We start from the raw sequence: 21,751 nt of genomic DNA, 5'->3' as shown, positions 1-21,751 counted from the left end.
AAGTTCGAAACCGTGGCGTACGTTCATTCATTTAATTCCAGAATCTACCTAGAGAGGGAAATTCAAATTTCCGCGCATGCGCGGTGCATACTGGCACTGAATCTACAGGGCAGGTTCGAATCCGGCCGTGTGCAGGGCTGAGCCCTGAGCCTAGGAGCGGAAGTCGAGCGTGATAACTATTGAGCTCAAATCTCCTGCTATTTGATATTTATGAATATAGGCTCAGCTTTTCACAGGTCCGAAGCCGACTGCGTGCCGAGTCTGGGATTCATGATGACTTGCGAGGCTCAGGGCTCAGCCCTGCACACGGCCGGATTCGAACCTGCCCTGTAGATTCAGTGCCAGTATGCACCGCGCATGCGCGGAAATTTGAATTTCCCTCTCTAGTCTAGGTAGATTCTTGAATGAATGAACGCCACGGTTTCGAACTTGAGAGAAGTGCTTGCATTATAACTAAACATTTGAGTAATCGTTTTTACTACCTCTTAACTTTACTTCGTTATATATCGCGCCAAGAGGATCTTTCCATTTTGTTTTAACAAGAGAAGAGCTTCGGTAAGTTTATTGTTTATCACGTTAGTGGATTACATGTGAATAGTCAATCTTACGGTGAATTGGAGACTTAGAAAGCTCACAAAACCAGTTGAAGCATTTACAGCAACACTAGACACTTGTATTTGCTGAAATTGAGTGGTAGTTCCACATTTTCTTTGGTTATTTTGGTTTAAACTTTTAATGTAAGTCACGTAAATCTGCATAGCTAATGTGTTCATTGAACTCCCGTTATGATATTAGCTTGCAGCAATTGATGTTAGTTCGACAGTTAGTCGATAGGCTACTTTAAAGTGAAACATGTCTTGTTGTACATTTTCCTTGTGAATTACGGGTGTGTTGCCGAACTATTTGTATATACTGTCTGCTCAAGGTTTGTTAGCCGTGCTGGCTAACTATTGGGGCAGCCGTGGTGTACTGTTTAGGGCTTCGGCGTAACCGGAGGGTTGCCGGTTCGATCCCTGAGCAGTCCACCACGGCTGAAGTCAGTGCCCTTGAGCAAGGCACCTCTCCGCTCCCCGAGCGCTGCTGGTTGGGCAGGCAGCTCACTGCTCTGGGTTAGTGTGTGATTCCCCTCACTGTGTGTGTGTGTGTGTGTGTGTGTGTGTGTGTGTGTGTGTGTGTGTGTGTGTGTGTGTGTGTGTGTGTGTGTGTGTGTGTGTGTGTGTGTGTGTGTGTGTGTGTGTGTGTGTGTGTGTGTGTGTGTGTGTGTGTGTGTGTGTGTGTGTGTGTGTGTGCGCGTGCTGTGTTCACTAATTCGGTTAAATGCAGAGAAACAAATTTTCCTCACGGCTCACGGGATCAAGAAAGTATATATTCTTCTATTCTATTCTATTCAATTGTGCTAGTTTGCTGCAGCTGAGATCCTTTTATGGCAGTATTACGGCGTTATGCCTGTTGAGAGTTTGATGCTATAAGAAAATAAAGTTTAAATGAGATCTCATAGAAAATAAATGTCTGATGGTAACTGTTACTCTTTTCTGTGTAGATTCTTAGGTTCTTATTACGGGATAGAGATTCAGTGGATTTCAGACCAACTACGATGGCGAGCCTGTCCCAAGAGATTACGCGTGTCGACCACCCACCCAGCAGCACCCCCTGCTGGCATCAGAAACGTACCTGGAGGTACGTTTTGGAAATGTACATGGAGGTACGTTTTGGAAATGTACCTGGAGGTACGTTTTTGGAATGTGTGGCCTACTGCTGCAAGGTTTCTTCCCCGTCTGCGTGAACTTCCAGCATCGCACGTGGATTACGGATAAGCAGTTATTTTCCCACGCAGGAAGGAGCACATCGGAAACTATTTTTGAATTTTGCTTTTATACCATAAGGGACGTTTGAATTTTACTTTTATACCAAACGAGACTTTCTACTTTTTCTTTTATACCAAAAGGGACTTTGCTTATTATTTGAATCCAACGGAACTGAATTTGCTCTCACCATGACATTGTTTTTGTATTGTGAGGGATTTGATACTGTGATACTTTATTTGTCATGTTTACATTTGAATATTTGACCAGACCTAACTGTAGTAAACAATGTGTAAACGTCGCTCTTTAGCACCCCCTGCTGGCATCAGAAACGTACCTGGAGGTACGTTTTGGAAATGTACCTGGAGGTACGTTTTGGAAATGTACCTAGAGGTACGTTTTGCTGGGTCTGCAAAAATTTTCCCAGGGAAACGTTTTGAGAATGAGACTGGGTTGAACTTTAAATAAGTTTATAGGTTTAAACCTTTGATTTGAACCTTGGATTGTTTCTTTCATTGTTCGTGTGCTACAACTTTGTATGAAAAGTAGTGTTTTGATGTGTGTAGGATTCATGCACTGATGCGCCTGTTGGCAGGAATTAAAAATAACAAATTAAATATCAGTTTCTTCATTGTTAATAACACTATTCATCAATGTTAAATAAAGACCTGTTTACCACTTCAGTTAAGGGGCCACACACATGATGAACTCATGAGCACTTAATCTTTGATTCATGTAATATAACAATTTATTTCTTTTTAAAATCACTTCTTTGGCCAGTGATAAAGAAGGGTCCATTTACCACTTTAGGTGAGGGGCCACAAACATGATGAACTCATGAGTAATTCATCATTAATTAATGTAAATTGACCATTTTTGCATGACTTCAAACTTCATGCATTTAAAGCACCACCTGTTCATCACTTTATCTGAGGGGCCACAGACATGATTAACTAATGAAAAGATAATGCTTAGCTAATGAGGACATGCCTATATTTGAACGATGTGGATTCTTCGATATTCTCTGAAAATGGTCTTAATTAGTTCATGATGAGTTAATGTATAGTTTACTTACCCCTTGAGCAGATTTCAAAAACCTAGAAATCACCATGATCATGTGTAATTGATCATATTCATAATGATTTACCCACTGTACCTAATGCTCAAGATGAATTGTTGTCCATACCTGATGTCATTAATGACATACTATTAATTCATGTTTATTAATGAGATTTTCATGTGTAATTAATGCATGAGTTAATGAATTAACTCATGATAATTCATGTCATTTAGTTAACATGAATTCATGTGTAATTACTTTTCTTTTTTCTCCATGACAGTGATGTCCAAAATTTTGTCTGACAAAAAGTCATCATGATCATGCTTAATTAATCATGATTCATGATGATGTGCCAACCGTACTTAATGCTTAAGATGATGAGTTATTTATGTATTAATTCATTAATGGCAATCAGTGAATTCATGTTAAGTCATAATGATTCATGATATATTAATGGATTAACTAATGCGTAATTCATGCATTAATTCATGCATTAGTTCATGAGAATTCATGTACCATTATTATAAAGTGTTACCAGATTTTTTATTGTAGTAGTAGTTATTGTAGTATTGGATCATATTTTTTATGCCTCTAAGATACCAAAATTCCAATATTGCTGTGGAATAAATAAGTAATGAACAAATCCAGATCTTAACTTGATTTAGAGGATTCTCTTTTACATTGTACACAATAATTTGTCCAGTTAACCTAATTGGCAATGTTTCATATGTTGTCTTTAGCATTACTTTAGTTTGATCACCCCTTTGAATATGTTCTAGATTGGTGTTCATGGCTGAATTGGTCCATGGAAGACTTCAGCCCAGCAGAATGTTCGTGATCAGGTTCTTGGGGGGTGATGCCACTGTCCACTAGCCTGACTCTCGCCAGACCCTTGTAGTTCCGCCATGCTCCACAAGAGGCGTTTCGCTGAGCTCCACGCAAGGGTCTGGACGCGAGGGCAATCCAGACCCCTGTGCCAGTGAAAAATGAGCAGCCAATCAGGAGCGCCGAAGCGAGTGTTTGATTCAAATAACAATGGCGGCACGCAGTGAGGAGTCTTGTGCTGACATTGATTCTGCTATTTCAACCGTTTTGTCGAATCTATCGAGTATTCATTCTTTCAGAGAATAGTTTTGAAGACATTTATTGGTGGCAAGGATGTTTTTACTCTTCTTCCGACCGGGTTTGGCAAGAACTTGAAGAAGCCTAGCACGTCATTCAAGATAACAGGCAAGTGGTTTATCAAATCACATGCGAGGATGTTTTACAAGGACCCGCCTTCAGAAATACATCTCCTATCGAGAAGTCCCAGATCCTTGTGTGAAGCAGACAGCGAACTACAGGATCTGGCGAAAGTCAGGTTAACTGTCCACGGCATTCTGGCAAAAGTCCCAAGATTCCCTGGGAGCGTATGATCCCTTGGTCCTGACAGATGGACAGGGGAATGAGATCCTTGATTCAGAGGGAACCAGAGGTAAAAGAAAAAATAAATCTTTGTCTCTGTTGTCTAGATCAGGGGTTCTTAAACATTTGCAAGTTGAATGAAGGTTTGAATATTTTGTTGATGACATTGGTCCCTCCAAAAAGTACCGGGTCATTTCAGTCATATTTCAGATAGTACATCTATTTTTCATCTCTGTGGTATTGTGGATGTTTTTCTTGTCTGATTGCCTATTCCATCTATAGATCTATCTAAAATACTGTTAATTGTTTCCTCTCTATAGGCTCTATCTATTGGAAGCAAAATGCAAGGAAAATTGTTGCTGTGCAAGAGCAGTGGTTTGCTGACATGAAGACGGGAAAAAGATAGAGATCAACGTAAAACGCTCAAAATCTCTGCACCTGCGATCTGAGATGCCGAGCGTCATGTCTCTTTTCTCCGCTTGTCATCAGCGCGGTGTCTTCGTGTTTTTCCGTCATGAACCGAACCCGCATGTTATTAGGGCGGTCTTATGTTGCCTCCTTGCGGTTGCAGTTTTAATTACAAATCCTGCACCTGCGGCATTCCTGATGTGCAGCAAGGAAACGTGCATTCTTAACTTGCATGTCGAGAGACATCTTCACCCATGGGGCCACACAAAGTTGGAACAGCATTTTCCCTCAAAGGTAGCAGCTTCGCAAATCTGGTGCTGAACAAACACAGGTTGCTGAAGCAGCCATCCATGAAGTGATGGGGAAAAATGGTCGATAAAGTTGAGGGGAATAGAGTTTAAAAATATACTCTAGCCAACGGGTATGTGTAGGCTCTTTCTTTGGCAAATCATACAAGGGAGACACCTCTCCACAACAAAGAAAACATCTTTGACCCATTGCTGCTAACCGAAACTTTGCTAAACTAGCTTGATGCTGAGAGACACAAAATCAAACAGCTCTGAGTGACTGATCATCTGATAATGCTGTCCCATTGACTCCCAGCAAAAGTACAAACTTACGTCACCTCGTACCGGAACTAAAACAAAGCCGCGGCTGAAATTCGCATTGAGGCGTTTCTAGGCAGCGCAGTAATGTCGGTCTAGTGATATTCATTTACTTTCCCTAGTGGTTACTTTTGCTATTGTATCTTTGTCAACCATTTACATACACAAAAAGCTATGTAATCCACAAAAGTACAATGAAAAAGATAAATGAGCATAATAGTGCCCCTTTAAAGGTTGGATTTTTATTAATTTCTTTAATTAAGGCATTAGGATCAATCCTCTTTTTAGTCAATTTTAGCAGCATGGGTTCAAATACTTATTCTCCCCACTGTATGTGATTGGTGGGTAAATGTACAATTTATTTGCCATTAAAGGTATACTATGCAGGATTTGCGATTTCATCGCCGGTTTCGCTTTCACTTTTCATTTTCGCTCGTTTTATGCTTGCATATTTCTCTGCAGAGCTTCCCCTACAGCTTTAGCGTGTATATTTGACAAAACTCCTCAATTGGTCAGTCTGCTGTGCCTTTTCATGAGACTTTGCATGACACTTCCTGGAGTAGAGCATGGGTGCGTGCCCGAGGGCTCCTGAAGTTGAAAGCGTGGTTCTACCGCTACAGACAATTAGGGCGGCCGAAAAAAAAACACTGTTCGACCGGGAATGACTCATTTATTCATATATAACAGTATGGAACGAATTGATTTACTGAAAAACGTTGCATAGTTTACCTTTAACCACAAACAAACAACAAACGTAAACTTAACAAGAAAACCAAATATACAAGATAAAACAATGTATCAAATATTTTTTTTTTAATCATGAAAAGAGAGCGCGAGGTCAAGCAATAGAAAAGGGTGGGGTTGTACTGTATGTGTTCCATATGTTTGATGTTTTTTTGTTTGTTTGAATTGAAGAGATGAGGCGCTTATTTGTATCAAACTCGGACTTCAGTGTAAAGATTTCGAGCTGCAGAGACCTTGAGCTGGAAAGGTGAAAACACACAGAAAGGTATTAATTAAATGATTATTCATTTATCAATTATGGGCTGTATAAGAGAGAATGATTTGAAGAAACACACACACTTGAACAGACTCACATACGATACATACAGCATATTAATCAGTTGTAGGCACAAACTGTAGATATACAGCAGTTTTATCTGTAGTAATGTCATACAGCATATGATACAGCATCTCAATCCGTAGTAACCTCAAATATGATCATCTTAGCATGTCTCTTTATGAACCCATGCTACAGTTGACTAAAAACAGGAATAAAAAATGGGGTACTTTCCATAAGATCATCTCTCAATGCAAATAACTGCAATAAAGCTAAACCAATCTCTAGGTATGGTGAAGGGTATGGGATGATGTGGTGCTATGCTAATTGTAAAGACCAAGGGAAATATATCAGGATGCATAGTACTCTGGATCCATGACATTTAGTGTAGCTAAAAATGTGCCTGCCTATGTGTGAATTTAGCATACAGGGTGTGTATGCCCCCTGTATTTTAAGAACATTTTTACATTAATTTATTTATTCACAAAGAAAATTGGTGTCCTTAAAGGTTGGAATTTTTCCTTATTTATTTGGCATGAAAGGGATAATCCGGAGTGAAATGCACTTTAGATCAATTTTTCGGACTATTGGGAGTACATACGTTGAGTTGACACCAAAATCATGTCATTCGGATGTATTTTGAGAAAGTTCGAGTTAACCGTTTTTAACCGTTTTTTCCGGAAAGGTACGGACTCGATTAAATTCATTCTGGACTCTCTATCCAACCACATAAAGACGTGGGGATACTTCGGTTTGGCTTTAGGGACCCTCTACTCACTACCACGTAAGTGTAGTGTTGTTTGGAAGAGGTATAAAAATAGCGTTTTGTAGCGGCGAAAGGACATGCCCGGTTCACTTCCAGGCTAACGAGTTTTGGCTAAAAACGGTGAACTCGAACTTTCTCAAAATACATCCGAATTACATGATTTTGGTGTCAACTCAACGTATGTACTCCCAATAGTCCGAAAAATTGCTCTATAGTGCATTTCACTCCGGATTATCCCTTTAAGATCAATTTCCAAAAGATGTCTTTTTAGTAAACTTTAGCATGGGATCATAACATTATGTGCACAACATGTATTACATTTGTGTATGTAGTTGTCTCGTGTGATTGTATGTCCATCATCAACCCCTCTGGCCTTGTAGTGGCACTGCCACAGCCAGAGTCAGTTTAATTGTCTGCACTTGAGAGGGTGTGAAAATAAAGGCTGTGAGTTTGCTATTAGAAGATTTGCATCTCCCACACCTGAAGACACTACATTCTTGATTGAGTTATTTCATATTTAACCCCTGGATTTTAACCTGAATTTAATTAAATAAATATATATATATATATATATATATATTTAATTAAATAAAATGTTCTGTTTTTGATAAACTCTGCCGTCCGTCTCATTTTTGTGTTGAGGTTTCTGAGCCGGCTGTAACAAATGCGACAGTATCTCAATCTGTAGCAGTCTCATATATGATACAGCATGCTACAGAATGTTACTGACAACTTTACAGTGTCTACCCAATCATTGTTTTTACTTGTATTAAACCCCAGAGACTTGGCTATGAAGCCAACCACTATAAAGGAGAATCACACACAGACAGAAAATCACAGGGGTGCTATTTAATTGTGATATTCCACTCACTGCCTGTTTTGGTGACCTCTCCCAGCGCATGTCATTCACGTAGACGGCATCAGCAGATACGACGTGTTTCGGTGACACCTTCCTGCGTGTCTCATCAAGGCGGATGGTCTCACACTGGACAGATGAATACACAAGAAAGAGGCAAAATAACATGTTTTTCTCACGCACGCACACACACACACACAGAATGGGAGGTGTGATGTTCCACTCACAGCTGAGTTTGCATCGGCAGCAGCTTGTTGAGGTGGCTTTCTCTTTCCTGGTTAAAAACGACAAGACTCTCAGTCAGAAGCCTGAAATTGGCAGGTCATAAATATGTTAGACAACTATAAACAGTGCTGTTTTCTGAAGCCTATCTGTAGTGATTCGCTTTGGGACTCACACAGTGCTGTTCTACTGAAGCCTATCTGTAGTGATTCACTTAGTGATTCACTTTGAGACTCACACAGTGCTGTTCTATTGAAGCCTATCTGTAGTGATTCACTTAGTGATTCACTTTGAGACTCACACAGTGCTGTTCTACCAAAGATCGTATAGTTACTAAGATGAATCATAAAGGGGTTTTTCAATGGAATGAAATGGCACCCACTTCCGCCTCCTAAAGGGGCGTGAACAGTGACGATATCATCGGTTTAGAATGGTGTAGAAGAAGCTGAAGCAGTGTGCCATTGATAACAGGTGGCCTGCGCAATTAGCAGAGACAGGTCAGGTCAGGAGGGACAGGTCGTGAACAAAGTTATTTTTCTATGTATTTATCTCGCTGGAAAATACGATTTCAATGTGGGAATATTAGAAAGACGTGTGCCTTGTAGAATATGGGTTCATTGGGTTGCATTGCTGAATGTAGGGCTAAGGGAATGGTCATTTTCCGAGATAAGGTTTATTTCTCCCGTTTGCCTCCTAAATGGGAGTGGCACTACGTCACAGTGAAACCGGAATTTACCCTCATATGAATCGTCTCGCTTTATAAACCGTCTCTGGTACTGAAGCCTATCTGTAGTGATTCACTTTGAGACTCACCTCGTCTCCATCGTACCAGACCCACTACAGCACAAAGGACAATGAGCACAGCAATACAGACTGGGACTAGCACCTCAACCCTGAGAGTAATAAAAAATAAAATGAATACAATTAATTGACCTACAAATACAATCATAACATCCTTTAGAATTTACAATGACATTTATATTGACTCATTTTAATACAGCTTTTAACTGTAGCTAGCGAAATTAGCATCCAGTCATTTTGATGGAATATTTGGTAAATGGGAACTACATACATTCCATGATGGTCTGGGTTGGAAGCAGTCGTGTTTGTGTTCGTCTCAGGAGATCCTGTTGTTGACAAAACATGCAAGCAAGTTTAAGAAGTTTTCAGAATGACAAGTTTTTGTAGCTTAATTAACCTTAAAGAGACCCTATGCAACATTTTCATAGTCATAAAATAGCTTAGAAATCGTTGTTTTGCTCGACTGACCATTTTACAGTTTTATCGGAAACAGTAATATTTCTTCCCACCCCCAGCGTCCCTATAGGCTATCCGCTATTGCAGCCTTGCTGTTTGTCCGGGGAGTGACCGACCCTTGTCTACATCTGGAAGTCTGAGACGAGTGAGGAACGAAGAACCACGCTTGCCATTTATAAATATGAAAATAGCCTATAGATATACACTCTAAGGCTGTAGGGGAAGCTCTGCAGAGAAATATGCAAGCATAAAACGAGCGAAAGCGCCCTTCCCTTTCCTCAGTCAAGGTTTGGTCGAATGGCTTAGGGCAGGCGCCATGGTGTATCTTGTAAATTACCCCACCAATAATGCCCGGGATAGTACCAAACTTCTAGCCTAGAAATCTAGACGCACCCTAGCGGTAAAAAAAATATGTTTTGCCTAGTGGGATGGTCTAGGGTCGCACCGTTAAGGCCAAGCCTGTCAGTCGGTCCAACAGAATGTTCTATCTGTGTACGGAGTCCTTGAGCCCGCCTTAGCTCACCTTCGGCTTCCGATAATGACGCTAGGGGGCTGGACCATGCGTCCTCGTTCGACGAGTTGGATGTGAGACCATGTTGCACAACCATAGAGAAAAACGAAAGATGGATGAGGCTAACGAAGCGCGCTCGTTTGAATCGGTTTGGCAAGAATTAGGCCGCGTTCAGACTGCAGACGAATCTGATTCAAATCTGATTCCTTCTCATATCCGATTTTAAGGGCTGACTTTAGCAAGTGTCCAAATCGAATATGGCTCTGTTCAGACTGGGTCGCATCAGTAACAGATCTGACAGGTTGCTGTAGCAACGAAAACAAACATTTTTGCCATCAGGAGGAAAAACTTGCCAATTTGGTGTGATTAAACAGCACAACACAACTAGGTGAGTGTTCATTGAATGCATGCGTGTGTACATTTGCGCGACAGAAACCGAAACTAATCGGTGGCAAGCTCCGCTTCAAACTGTTGGAAGGCTATTTAATTATTTAACGGCATTTAATAGAACAATGTGGATTCTTGCAACTTCCATAGAAACAGAGCAGAGACTGTATAATGCACTATTTAGCATTGAGTATTGTTAAGTCACGTTTAATATAACATGGTCAAAAGACATAGCCGTAACGTTGGCACACAACTCGAAATAGGTGGGCGGTCACACACGTAAAGTCACGTCACGGACAGTCAAATCCGATCTGCGTGTTTGGAGCTGTTCAGACTAAAACGCATCTGTCCATATCCGATACGAATGCGATATGAAACTACCTCCTGGATGTGGTTTGCAAAAATCGGATTTCATGTGACCTGTCACTGTTCAGACTTCAAAAGTGACATCCGATTCAAATCTGAATGGGCTAAAAATCGGATTTTGGCTGGCAGTCTGAACGCAGCCTTAGACTTGGGCTTTTCTTTGAAGGTTGAGCAGAAAGAAGCACTCAAGTCATTCGTTTTAAAGAAGGACTAGTGCAGTGCCCGTTCAAAAAATGTTATGCTCATAGCGATGTCCAGATAGAGTAAAGAACGGCTGTTTTAAATGCACATTTTTAACAGAATGCTACAGACGTGTGTGTCGGCATTGCAAGATCAGCAACCTGATCAGGCAACAGAACCGCTAGGTCCGAACAGTTTGGCTTGTCAGGCTACCGAACTTCCACAGTAGTACAAATAGGTTCCGTACTCATAAAGCCTATCTTACACTGACAGACTTTGACAAGATTTGGGAAAGATTCTTGAAAGATGGTAGTCTTTTGAGTAAAGCTTGAATGAGGGACTTCAGTTAAAAGACTACAATCTTTCCAGAATCTTTCCCAAATCTTGTCAAAGTCTGTCAGTGTAAGGCTTAAAACGCATTGGAAACACCAGGGCCCGTATTCACAAAGCATTTTATCTTACCACTAAGAGTACTCCTAAATCGCGCTAGAAGATTTTAGTTAGGAGTTTTCCCCTAAAAGTTATTCACAAAGCCTTTCATACCTACTTTTAGTAAGGAGAAACGCCCACTCCTAAACTAAAAGTGAGTCTTCGTTGCTATGGTTGACGTCATTACTCATGCACGAGCTTGATGAAAGTGACCACCTTGATTGGCTGGTGATTATAACGCGGGAATGATGGCAAACCTCCCCTACAATGACGAGTTGAGTGACAGGTATTAGGTCTTAGCTGGTGAGAATGCGTGCGCTATGTCGGGCTGTGAAGGATGGAAGATGATGAATAAATAGGCATAGCCTTAATGAATAAAGAGTAAAGCAAGCCTAGGCTTAATGAAACACTATGGACTGGAGCAGTATATTTGCAACATGTTTTAAATGAATCTGTATGAAAACACGTAGCCTATATTTGCAAAGAGGAGAAGCGATTTAATTTAATTAGGCACAATAAGACGTTACATTTAGTTTAGGCCTACATGCAATGGTGGTTTTGGTTGTCGGTGGCATTATTGCATTTGCATCCTTTGCAATGCACATTTATTCCCTTGCATGACAGCGAGCTCCTGCACTGCACGGTCATTTCAAAACATCGCGAAGTTTAGAAGAAATTAGAAGTCCTCTCGAGTTCTTTTACGCTGTCCTAGACTTAGGAGCTACTTTTAGGCTTAGAATGCTTTGTGAATAACTTTTAGTGAAAAAAATTAGGAGTCATAAAGTTAGGAGTGACACGCCCATTATTTTTAGGAGTTCCTCCCTAAATTCGCCAGTTAGGAGCTACTTTTAGCCCTAAAATTCTTTGTGAATACGGGCCCAGGGCCCGTATTCACAAAGCATCTTATCTTACCACTAAGAGTACTCCTAAATCGCGCTAAAAGGTTTTAGTTAGGAGTTTTCCCTTAAGAGTTATTCACAAAGCCTTTCAGACCTACTTTTAGTAAGGAGAAACGCCCACTCCTAAACTAAAAGTGAGTCTTCGTTGCTATGGATGACGTCAATTCTCATGCACGAGCTTCCTCGCCATGATCACGGTGATTGGTTGTTAGATGACAGGGCCGTCATACGCAACGTAACAAAGACGCACCACATCATGGAATTACGCGATGTAGGCTATGTCTGTGTTCTCACACAAAATAATAATAGTAATTCTATCTAAATGCATATATAATGGCATGTTTGTGCAGGCCCTATAGTGAAGTGTAATTCAAAAAAGGCAGAGAGAAACAAATGTGAATTAAATTAAATTAAATTAAATCAGGGTAGCCTAATAGCTACCCTAATGAAAACCGCCACTAGACTAATAATGAAAAACGACACTTGCATCTTGTCTTGTTAATTGGCACCTTATTAGCCTATTGATGTCTTGCAGTAGCCTACTTAAAGGGCCCAAATATGTCGCTCCTGAAGTAGCCTCGTAGTTGAATGACGGATGGATGACTTGGAGAAACGCAAAAGAAAGCCCAACTGGACGCATGACCAGTTACTGCTGCTGGCCCAGTTGGTGCTAGATAAAAGAGAAATCATCAAAGGAAAATTTGGGCCTGGGATATCAAGTAAATCCAAGCGTGTGGCGTGGGAGACGATTTGCTTAAATATAAATGCAGCATTCCCGCTTGTGTCCCGGACTACGGACGACTGCGAGAGGCGTTGGTATGCGCTTCAATCGCAGTCAAGAATGGAGATTGCAGCCTTTAAACGGGCAAGCGTGGCAACAGGTAGGCTATAATGTTAAAGGCCTTAAATGTGCACCATCATTATTTTTTAATTCAATAATAAAAACATCTTCGGCAATCCTCAAATTATGTCCGGGATCTTTTATTGACTTTTTCTTTTTGTGCTTGTCAGGCTTGCATTATAGGCAGGCCTTTCTTTCTTACGTGCGTTTTATTGTGAGACATGCATTTCTTCTGGAGCGCTCCATTGTTACCAGTTTGAAGCACCGATCGCGGTGGATTACCTTTATGGAATATTGATTGGATTACAGCAGGTAAAAGACCCTATTTTTCCAACGTGCGCGTATGTTCGAATTTGAGGGCCAGTCTTATTTGAATTCCGGTCATAACTTGAGGATTAATGGTGGGCAATATGCTTACATTTAAGTACGCTTTTAAGTTTTATGTAGGCTTGGCTTGTTTTGAGTTGGTGAAACTTTCAATGCATGTGTTAAGGAGGAGGATCAGCACCTAAGCCACTGAGCCACATTGCATCGGTGGTGTACAGCGTCATTGGGTCAGACACCAGTATAACGGGCATTGAGGCGGCAACTGATCCAACAATGCAGGTTCTGATAGAAATAGAGGGGTATGTTCACGCAATGATTGTAATACTTGTATATTTTTAGTGATGTTTAATGAAGGACATACAACAAACCACCCACCCAAATCTGTGTTAATTTTGTCCATTAACAGGCTACCATTTCTGTTATAGGAGCCAGGATGAAAACCCAGGTCCTTCACATGCAGGCCATCTTCCTCTTCATGCGCGTCTTCCACCCCTGACTCTTACTGCACCTCTTCGTCCTCTTACTGCACCTCTTCGTCCTCTTACTGCACCTCTTCCTCTTACGCCACCTCTTCGTGCAGCACCTCTTCCTCTTCCAGGTTCTTCCTCCACGATCCCTATAGCATCACCTGCCTCTCCCCTCAGTTCTGCTGCTGGTGCGTGGCCATCACCCCTGAAGGAAAAGAAGTGGAAGCTGGAGATGCGTGTCTTGAAAAGACAGAAAAGGCTCCTTGAAGCAAAAGAGAGGCTAATAAAATTGAAGACCGAATATTACAATCTTAAAATAAAAAAAATGCAAAGTCAATAAACTATTCAAATATCCTAAAATGTGTATCTAGTCATTTGTGCGTATGTGATTATTTACCCAAAGTGTGTATGGACAAAGTGATCCCTGAATGGCAGTCCACATTGTTCCACTCCGTCGAAAAAATGGTTTTCGTCATTGTCATTGTCATCGTTATCTTCCTCAAACTCATCACCATCTCCTGGTTGGGGTATGTTTCTTTGTTGGCACAGGTTGTGAAGAAGCGCGCACACAGTGATTACTTGACTTGCCTTCTCGGGACTAAGGCGGATTTCACTGTGGAGAACGTGGAAACGTCGCTTTAGCTGTCCAATCCCCCTTTCCACCACACTGCGTGTCTTCTTGTGTGCTCTAAACATACATCGAAAACAGTAAGCATTATGGATCTCACTAACAAGAGCCACCAATAATTTGTTATAAGCTTGGACATTTTGGTCATTCTAAGTAATATAGGCAACTTGTGCACTTACTGTTACCTATTGTAATTTAGCTGTGGTCCCACTTGTGGATGGAGATAGGGTGTGAGGAGCCACGACTTGCAGGGATAGCCACTGTCCCCCAACAAGTGACATCCAGCTGGCACATGACGCCTTTCAAACAGCTCCCTCAGACCACTCTCCATCAATAACCTGGAGTCATGAGTGGATCCGGGCCACTTTGCAACAACATCAAGAACTGTGAAGTGTGCATCAAACACAATCTGAGTATTGATGGAATGTGTTTTCTTCCTGTTGACGAACACGTCCTCGTCCTGACATGGTGCGATTATTCTTATATGTGTCCCGTCTATAGCACCGACCACTCCGGGCATACCGGCAATTTCCATGAAGCTGGCTTTGTTTCTATGAAGTTGGCGAATGTCCAAGGGAAAACGAATAAACTGTCGAATTATATGGGGTCTACAGAGTGCATTGATGGTTTGGTGAATGATTCTGCTGACCGATGGCTGGGATATTCCTAAATCGTCGGCGTTACATAATTGCATTTCCCCCGTTGCCAAGTAGCGAAGTGTAGCCAAACATTTCAATTCGGGACTGATCGGGTTGTTGCGCATAGTTGGTGCTGTTATTGCATCCCTCACAAGGTCCACAACAATTTGTATTCCCTCACGGTTCAGTCGGTATCGTTCTATTAATTCTGTATCATTCAGTGCGTCCAACACACGGCGCCGTCGCTCTGCCATTTTAGGATCCTTTGTGAATAGCTCTTAGCGAGTTAGGAGTCCTCTCGACTTCTTTTAACCTGTCCTAGACTTAGGAGCTACTTTTAGGCCTAAAATGCTTTGTGAATAACTTTTAGTGAAAAAAATTAGGAGTCCTAAAGTTAGGAGTGACACGCCCATTATTTTTAGGAGTTCCTCCCTAAATTCGCCAGTTAGGAGCTACTTTTAGCCCTAAAATTCTTTGTGAATACGGGCCCAGGAGTATAGCATCAGGAGCTTCTACTCTCCGCTGCTATCACTACTGCTGTGTCAACGTCTCTCAGACGTACACACACATAAGCCGCATTTCCATTACCGCAATTAGGCAATTCAATCTACGAGCCTAAAGAGCGACCTTCTTAAGCAGCCAACGTCACAATATTTGGCAGTACTTGCATCTGTGCCAAAAGTTTGACTAATTTTTACATTTTCATTTGGCTATGTTGATCATGGATGCATTCAAAGTTGCATTTACAAATACAGTTCAAATGAGAAAGAGAAAGTGATTCGTTGATGCCGTTGCTATTTTCGGGATTTGAGCTTCTCGTTACACTACTACCTACGGGTTTGGTATGCTCTTGAAGGCATATACATATACAGAGGTTAGTGTAAACTAGGGTCTATGAACTGACAGGTGTGCACGATGTTATTTTTGGAAAACAAAGAGGGTGAAATGTTTGTTCATGATAATAGCAGGCCACATGTAACCGTAGCCTTATTCTGCTGCCAATCTAATGGAAGTGGACTGGACAAGCCTCAAGTGCGCTTGCACCCTGTGGTTCAGAACATGCATTTTAAACCGACTAAGTAGGCCCCTAAATGGAACCATGACAACCAGTTTTAGCCAGCACATATGTTCAGCAGGCTCACCTGGGGTTGGTTCGATGCCAATCACGTTGAGATGAACAGGTATCTGGTATGGCCAAATAGAGAGCACATACCAGCCAGTGTTCTTCCTCTGCAGGCCATTGAGAGTCACTCTCCGAGCTACGTTACTCAGCATCACTGACATCCCATTCAAAGATCCAGGGTCAGTGGCTGATGATACCACACACTCCCCTCTTAGCTGACAGAACATCTGGGACGTTCCAGAGTAACGGTACTGGAAGCTAAAAGAGGCAGTCCCACTCTCATTCCCGCTTATCATGGCGTTGTCTACGATCAGCACTGGATGATCTGGAAAACAAAAGCCCAGCGTGACTGAGCAGAGTCTGGTCATGGTGGCTGATAAAACAGCAGGTGAGGGTACAGGTGAACAGTGTGGTGCCTACAGCTGCTAATACACACCAACACAAACTCACTATTTGTCTGTCCTGTCTGTTATTTATAAATGAATAATTAATAATAAATTATTATTTGGTTTAAAGGGACTGTGTATATTTTTCGTAATTGAGAACACTCAAATATTACCTAGAATTAACAGTAAAATGTTATAATAATGAATGAATGATTTCAAAAACAGTTGTGCATGCACTAGATATGCACTACAGTTACAGTAACATGCTAACCAGCCAGTGCCTCAGTCATACAGTATTCAGTGAACACTTATATGTGGGGCTGTATGTCACATCCATAAATAGGCCTATACCTTTAACATGGGGTGAAGAGAGCTTTTAAAATGTAGTATCCCCCACAGTTTACCGCTGTTTGTGTTTAAATGTTTTTTTTTTTTTTTTTTTTTTTTTAAATGTCTCGTTACCAGTAGGTCCTCTCTTTATTAAGGGGCAGCCGTGGCCTACTGGGTAGGGTTTCAGGCTTGTGACCGGAGGGTTGCCGGTTCGATCCCCGACCAGTCCACAGCTGAAGTGCCCTTGAGCAAGACACTGCTCCCCGAGCGCCGCTGCTTGGGCAGGCAGCTCATGTGTGATTCACCTCACTGTGTGTTCACTGTGTGCTGTGTGTGTTCACTAATTCGGTTAAATTAGGTTAAATGCAGATCTCTCACGGGATCAAAAAAGTATATACTCTATTCTATTCTATTCCATTCTATAAAGAGGACACACAATAATTTGATTATCTTAATAGATACTACCTTGTACTTTTATGTTTGTGCAGTCTTTTGTTATGGGTGGCTCAGTTCTGGGTTTAACAGTGCAGCAATGGTAACCAGAATCTGTACGGCTGATGTTCGTCATATTCACAGTGAAGATTCCATGTGTGATGTCATCAGAAATGGACACACCAGCAGGACGCTGACTCTGTGTGCTGTTCACAGCTGGAGCACACTTAGACAGATCATCTTTCCTACACCAGAGCTTAGTATCATCTTTGTGTTCCTTCTCATACAGGCAGGGGATGATGGCTGGCTGGCCATTCTGTACAGACAACATCCTGATGCTGCTCCAATAATCTGGAAAATAATCATTTTCTGTCATAATACTTTCAGGAACAAATTCTTCCAGGTGTTACCATAGCAACGTGTTAGGTTGGGTTGGTTACGTTTGCATTTGCTTAGTAGACCCTTCTCTCCACAGAAACAATAGCTGGCACAATAGCACTAGAAGTAACAGTTTAAAAACATGCGCAGTGTACAAAGCACAGTATTGTAATGGGTAAAGCTTAGCTCTTCAGAAGCACAATCACTCGAGGCAACTCTATGCAGGTTTAGGTATCTTTGGCGACTGTACAGCTCCCTCTAGAGTCCAGATGTATTTATGTTTGGAGTGATTATTTGGACCAGGGTGGAAATAGTGGCATGGAGGCATTTTCTTACACCCAAACCTGAAATGCGTACTATCCATCATGGCGGACCATCTTGAGAAACGACATAGATATATATATATATATACTGACGGCAGGAGATGGCCTACTACCTAAAGTAGGTCCTAAATCATGTTTACATGGTCCAGATAGTGTGTGTGTGTGTGTGTGTGTGGGGGGGGGGGGGGGGGTTCTCAAAGAAGTTATGCTTAAATGAAGAATTTTGATCACCCAGACATGATACAGCAAAACTTCAATCAGTAATGTGAACCAGTCAAGAGCCAGGCCTGATATGCCCAACCAGTCTCGCAACCTATTAATCATATACTTCTAGAGAAGTACAAGCACAGAACAAAAGCCAGAATCAGAGGCCATGTAATTCAATGCTGCCACTCTGATTGGATGATCTCAGTATCCAAATCATCGAGATAGAAATTAATATGTTGCCCAATCTCAATGGAAGTGTCGCTCAGCAACATTGCTCAAAAGGTGTGTGTGTGACAGTTCACACTTCGTTCCAAATATAGGCCATTATCAGGCCTATTTTTGTTAGGGGGGGCAAACACTACTCAAAAAACAAACACTGGACGCAAAATAAGGCCTGTTGTTAAAGCAAGACCAACAAAACACACACACTTGTAGGTGTAACAAAGCCCTTGTTTGAGGAGAGAGAAAAAACAACATGAGATGGGCAGGATGAAACATACAAATCCGAGAAGCAGCTCACTTTCAATCCATCTCATAGAGAAGATTTTTAGATTTTTCTTTTGTTGTGGGTGAGTGTGGAACCCAGAAGAATCACACGTCTGAATGTGGAACTCAGAAGAAACACGCTTTGTTACTACGAGTTTCTGAAGTTACTCACAGCCAACAATCCTATACCCAACATCCATCAGGTGAGAAATGAGTCTTCTTACCTGAGAGTCCACAGTGGAGGAAGAGGAAGAACAGCACCAGCTGATGAAGAGCCATGAGTGTGTGTGAGGAGAGTGTGTGAGTCAACGCACAGAAGAGTGAGGACGGCTGTGTCTCTATTGTCGGGTATGTTTCAGGTGTGTGTGTGTGTGTGTGAGTGTGTGTGTGTTACCGCCTCTGATGGTGTGTCTGTTGGTCTCTTTTCAGTCAGAGAGCATTTATCTGATTGGTTTGTCATATAAACATAAGTTCTGTTGTGTGTGTTGTGGAAAAATAACTATATCATATTTTGAATAAGAAGTGTGTGTTGTAAGTGTCGCTTGAACATAATCATGTTTGTGCATATATGTGTGAAGAAAATGACTGTAACAAAGTCCTTGACAAAGACTGTAGAAACTGCAGAGGATGTGGTGCAGCAAGGTGCAGCCTGCTAAAGCCAAACCACAAAGGCTGATGTGAACAGCTCCTTGAGAGAGTGAGAGAGACGAGATCTGCCTGGCAGAAGGGGCACAGAAACATACCATGGGGTGGTTACTGGGAAGACACACTTCCGGCCGCCCACTGCACCTGACGCCTTCAGGCCCAATTACTTCGCACGCGGCATGCGCTATGAAACCCATTACTTTCAATGGCTTGCACGCACAAGAACTGGTCTGCTGCTGGGCAGCGCAAGCGGCATTTTGCTGCTTAGCCACTCTTCTGCACGCCGTGGTCGAAGTTGACCTATGTTTTCATTGCGGCGCACTGTAAATCATAGTTTTTTATTTTTTTGCGCTGAACCCAGCGGTATCCACAGTGGTGTTTGACCACAAGGCGAAAAAGAAAGCAGTGTTGTTGGTGCCGGTATTGTGTGCCTTCTGGTTTTTCCCACCTGCTGGCCAGCTGTTGTTTTAGACGGATTTCAAGTCGCATTTCATATGTGCAGCATACTGTACTCACTACATTACAGCCACTCGGACAAAGTACACGCACAATGTAGGCTATATTTTTGCCAACTCTATAACTGGATTTCAGTTACTGGATTCCAGCGAAGCACTGCTACTTGGGTGCAGCGATATCACGCAACACATCAGTAAATTCTCATTCACCACAGCACGGACCATCTCTGCGCCAAAGGCCAATAGGCGGGCCAGGGGCGAGCTAAACTGATGACGACAACGCTACAACTTTCAATATCAGTAAACATTGGTCGTACGGTTATCCAATTGCGTCGGAGTCCAGAATCAGTCAGAGTAAACATTGGTCGTATGTTATCCAAATGCGTGTAGTGAGATTTTCAAATGCTAATGCTAATTATTTCTAACTTCATGGTCCCATAAGACAACTAGAAAAGCACTGAGAGCCAGCATCGTTCTTCCTAGGTTGTCATACATTTGAACCTAAACTATTCAGATCGCCACCATGTGGCCATACCATGCCATTACGCCACTAAGCTAAATACATAAACGCCTCCGGAATCCCGACGGAATTACGGATCACTCCCAAAATGTAGTAATTTCTTCCTTGGGTCAAGTCCGACCTTCCCTGATTCCCTGAACATTTCATCGAAATCCATCCATTACTTTTTGAGTTATCTTGCAAACAGACGGACAGACAAACAGACAGACAAACAAACGCCGGTCCCCGATGAAAACATATACCTCCTTGGCGGAGGTAAATAAGATCAACTATGACACAGGTCTTTGTAAATCGGAAATCAATGTACTGTAAATCAGGTTTCTATGGCCAAGTATACTTGTGTATACAAAGAATTTGGTCTCTGCATTTATCCTATCTGTGAATTAGTGAACACACACAGTGAACACACAGTGAGGTGAAGCACACACTACACTGAAAAAAGTGATATCTTACAGTGTTATAATCTTATATCAAGATTTAAAAAAGAATCTAGGTTGTATTGTTTTTAGTATAAAGGTACTTACTTTGAACTTCTTGTAACATTATTTGACTTGAAATAAATCCCAATCTTCTTAAATTAAGACATAATAAAACAAGCAAATTTACCGGTATCTGCCAATGAATTTACATCAAGTGCTTCCTGAAGTCAGCACAGATGAAGAATTTCAACACAGGCTGCTCCTCTACAACACTGACAGCATACTTTGGTCGTCGATGGCCATAAGTGCTAATATACAGTATGTCATCTGGTGGACACAGAAAACACAGCCAAACAGAGAACACATCACCAACTCAAAGCCACAGGGAGGCAGAGACAGCCAGTTTAATGTTACTCTTAAAGCAACACTAAAGAGATTTTCGTACCTTAAAATAATGTTTCCAAAATCATTTCAGCGGTTCATCAACTCGTAACAGGGTGAATGGCACTTCTGCTTTCACCACGCGGCCCTCTATCGGCTATAACCGCACTATGTAACTTTACAAGGTGGGGTAGTGTGTCTAGTTTGATGAAATGAGACATCAGAAACTACAAATTTGACTTGCTTTGATGTCGCAATACATCATACTTTCACAAATTCATGCAACATATTCTACCTTGTCTGTTATTTGCTGGATAAACAAAATAACAAATGTGTGCGACAGAAGAAAAGTGCTTTAGTGTTGCTTTAATAGCATAATAGCATATGCTATTCTGAATTGAATCTAAAGATCTCATCCCAACACTGATGACTACAGTGTACAGTCTCAAACTCAAATCAGCTGGGGGCCACTGCTGCCAACATCATCTTATCGGAGGGGCCACAGTCAGTGTTCAAGAATAACACAAAAAAGAATGGATATTTCGGTGTGATT

General features: G+C 41.6%; 1 protein-coding gene across 3 annotated transcripts; it reads right to left on the bottom strand.

Annotated features, from left to right (window-relative positions):
• Window positions 1-5,934: 5,934 nt before the first annotated feature.
• Window positions 5,935-19,075, bottom strand: LOC134088254 (uncharacterized). 3 transcript variants are annotated; one of them, XM_062542179.1, is made up of 11 exons: window positions 19,003-19,075; window positions 17,418-17,735; window positions 16,256-16,561; window positions 14,661-14,859; window positions 14,245-14,535; window positions 13,889-14,052; window positions 9,256-9,310; window positions 8,997-9,076; window positions 8,189-8,235; window positions 7,977-8,090; window positions 5,935-6,262 (listed from the first exon to the last, which is right to left on the bottom strand). In XM_062542179.1, exons 1-11 carry the CDS (start codon window positions 19,055-19,057, stop codon window positions 6,215-6,217), a joined length of 1,677 nt encoding a protein of 558 aa, XP_062398163.1. In that variant the 5' UTR covers window positions 19,058-19,075; the 3' UTR covers window positions 5,935-6,214. The 3 variants fall into 3 exon arrangements, 2 of the variants coding, with proteins under 2 accessions (XP_062398163.1, XP_062398165.1); XM_062542181.1 differs by lacking the exons at window positions 13,889-14,052; window positions 14,245-14,535; window positions 14,661-14,859; XR_009939925.1 differs by lacking the exons at window positions 5,935-6,262; window positions 7,977-8,090; window positions 8,189-8,235 and having other exon boundaries at window positions 9,000-9,076; window positions 13,756-14,052.
• Between the last annotated feature and the right edge of the window lie 2,676 nt (window positions 19,076-21,751).

This window comes from Sardina pilchardus, chromosome 7, assembly GCF_963854185.1.
Source record: "Sardina pilchardus chromosome 7, fSarPil1.1, whole genome shotgun sequence".
Taxonomy (NCBI): Eukaryota; Metazoa; Chordata; class Actinopteri; order Clupeiformes; family Clupeidae; genus Sardina; species Sardina pilchardus.
Note: the sequence above shows the minus strand (reverse complement) of the source record. Positions and strands in the feature narration are given on the sequence as shown.

Bases quoted from the DNA above. Each gene is read 5' to 3' on its own strand.
- LOC134088254 (XM_062542179.1), bottom strand. From the start codon at position 19,057: ATGGCTCTTCATCAGCTGGTGCTGTTCTTCCTCTTCCTCCACTGTGGA. The intron at 16,562-17,417 runs GTAGTATCTATT...TTTGTTTTCCAG, and splicing joins CACAAACATAAAAGTACAAG to ATCATCCAGTGCTGATCGTA. The intron at 14,860-16,255 runs GTGAGCCTGCTG...CACACTTCACAG, and splicing joins TGGCATCGAACCAACCCCAG to TTCTTGATGTTGTTGCAAAG.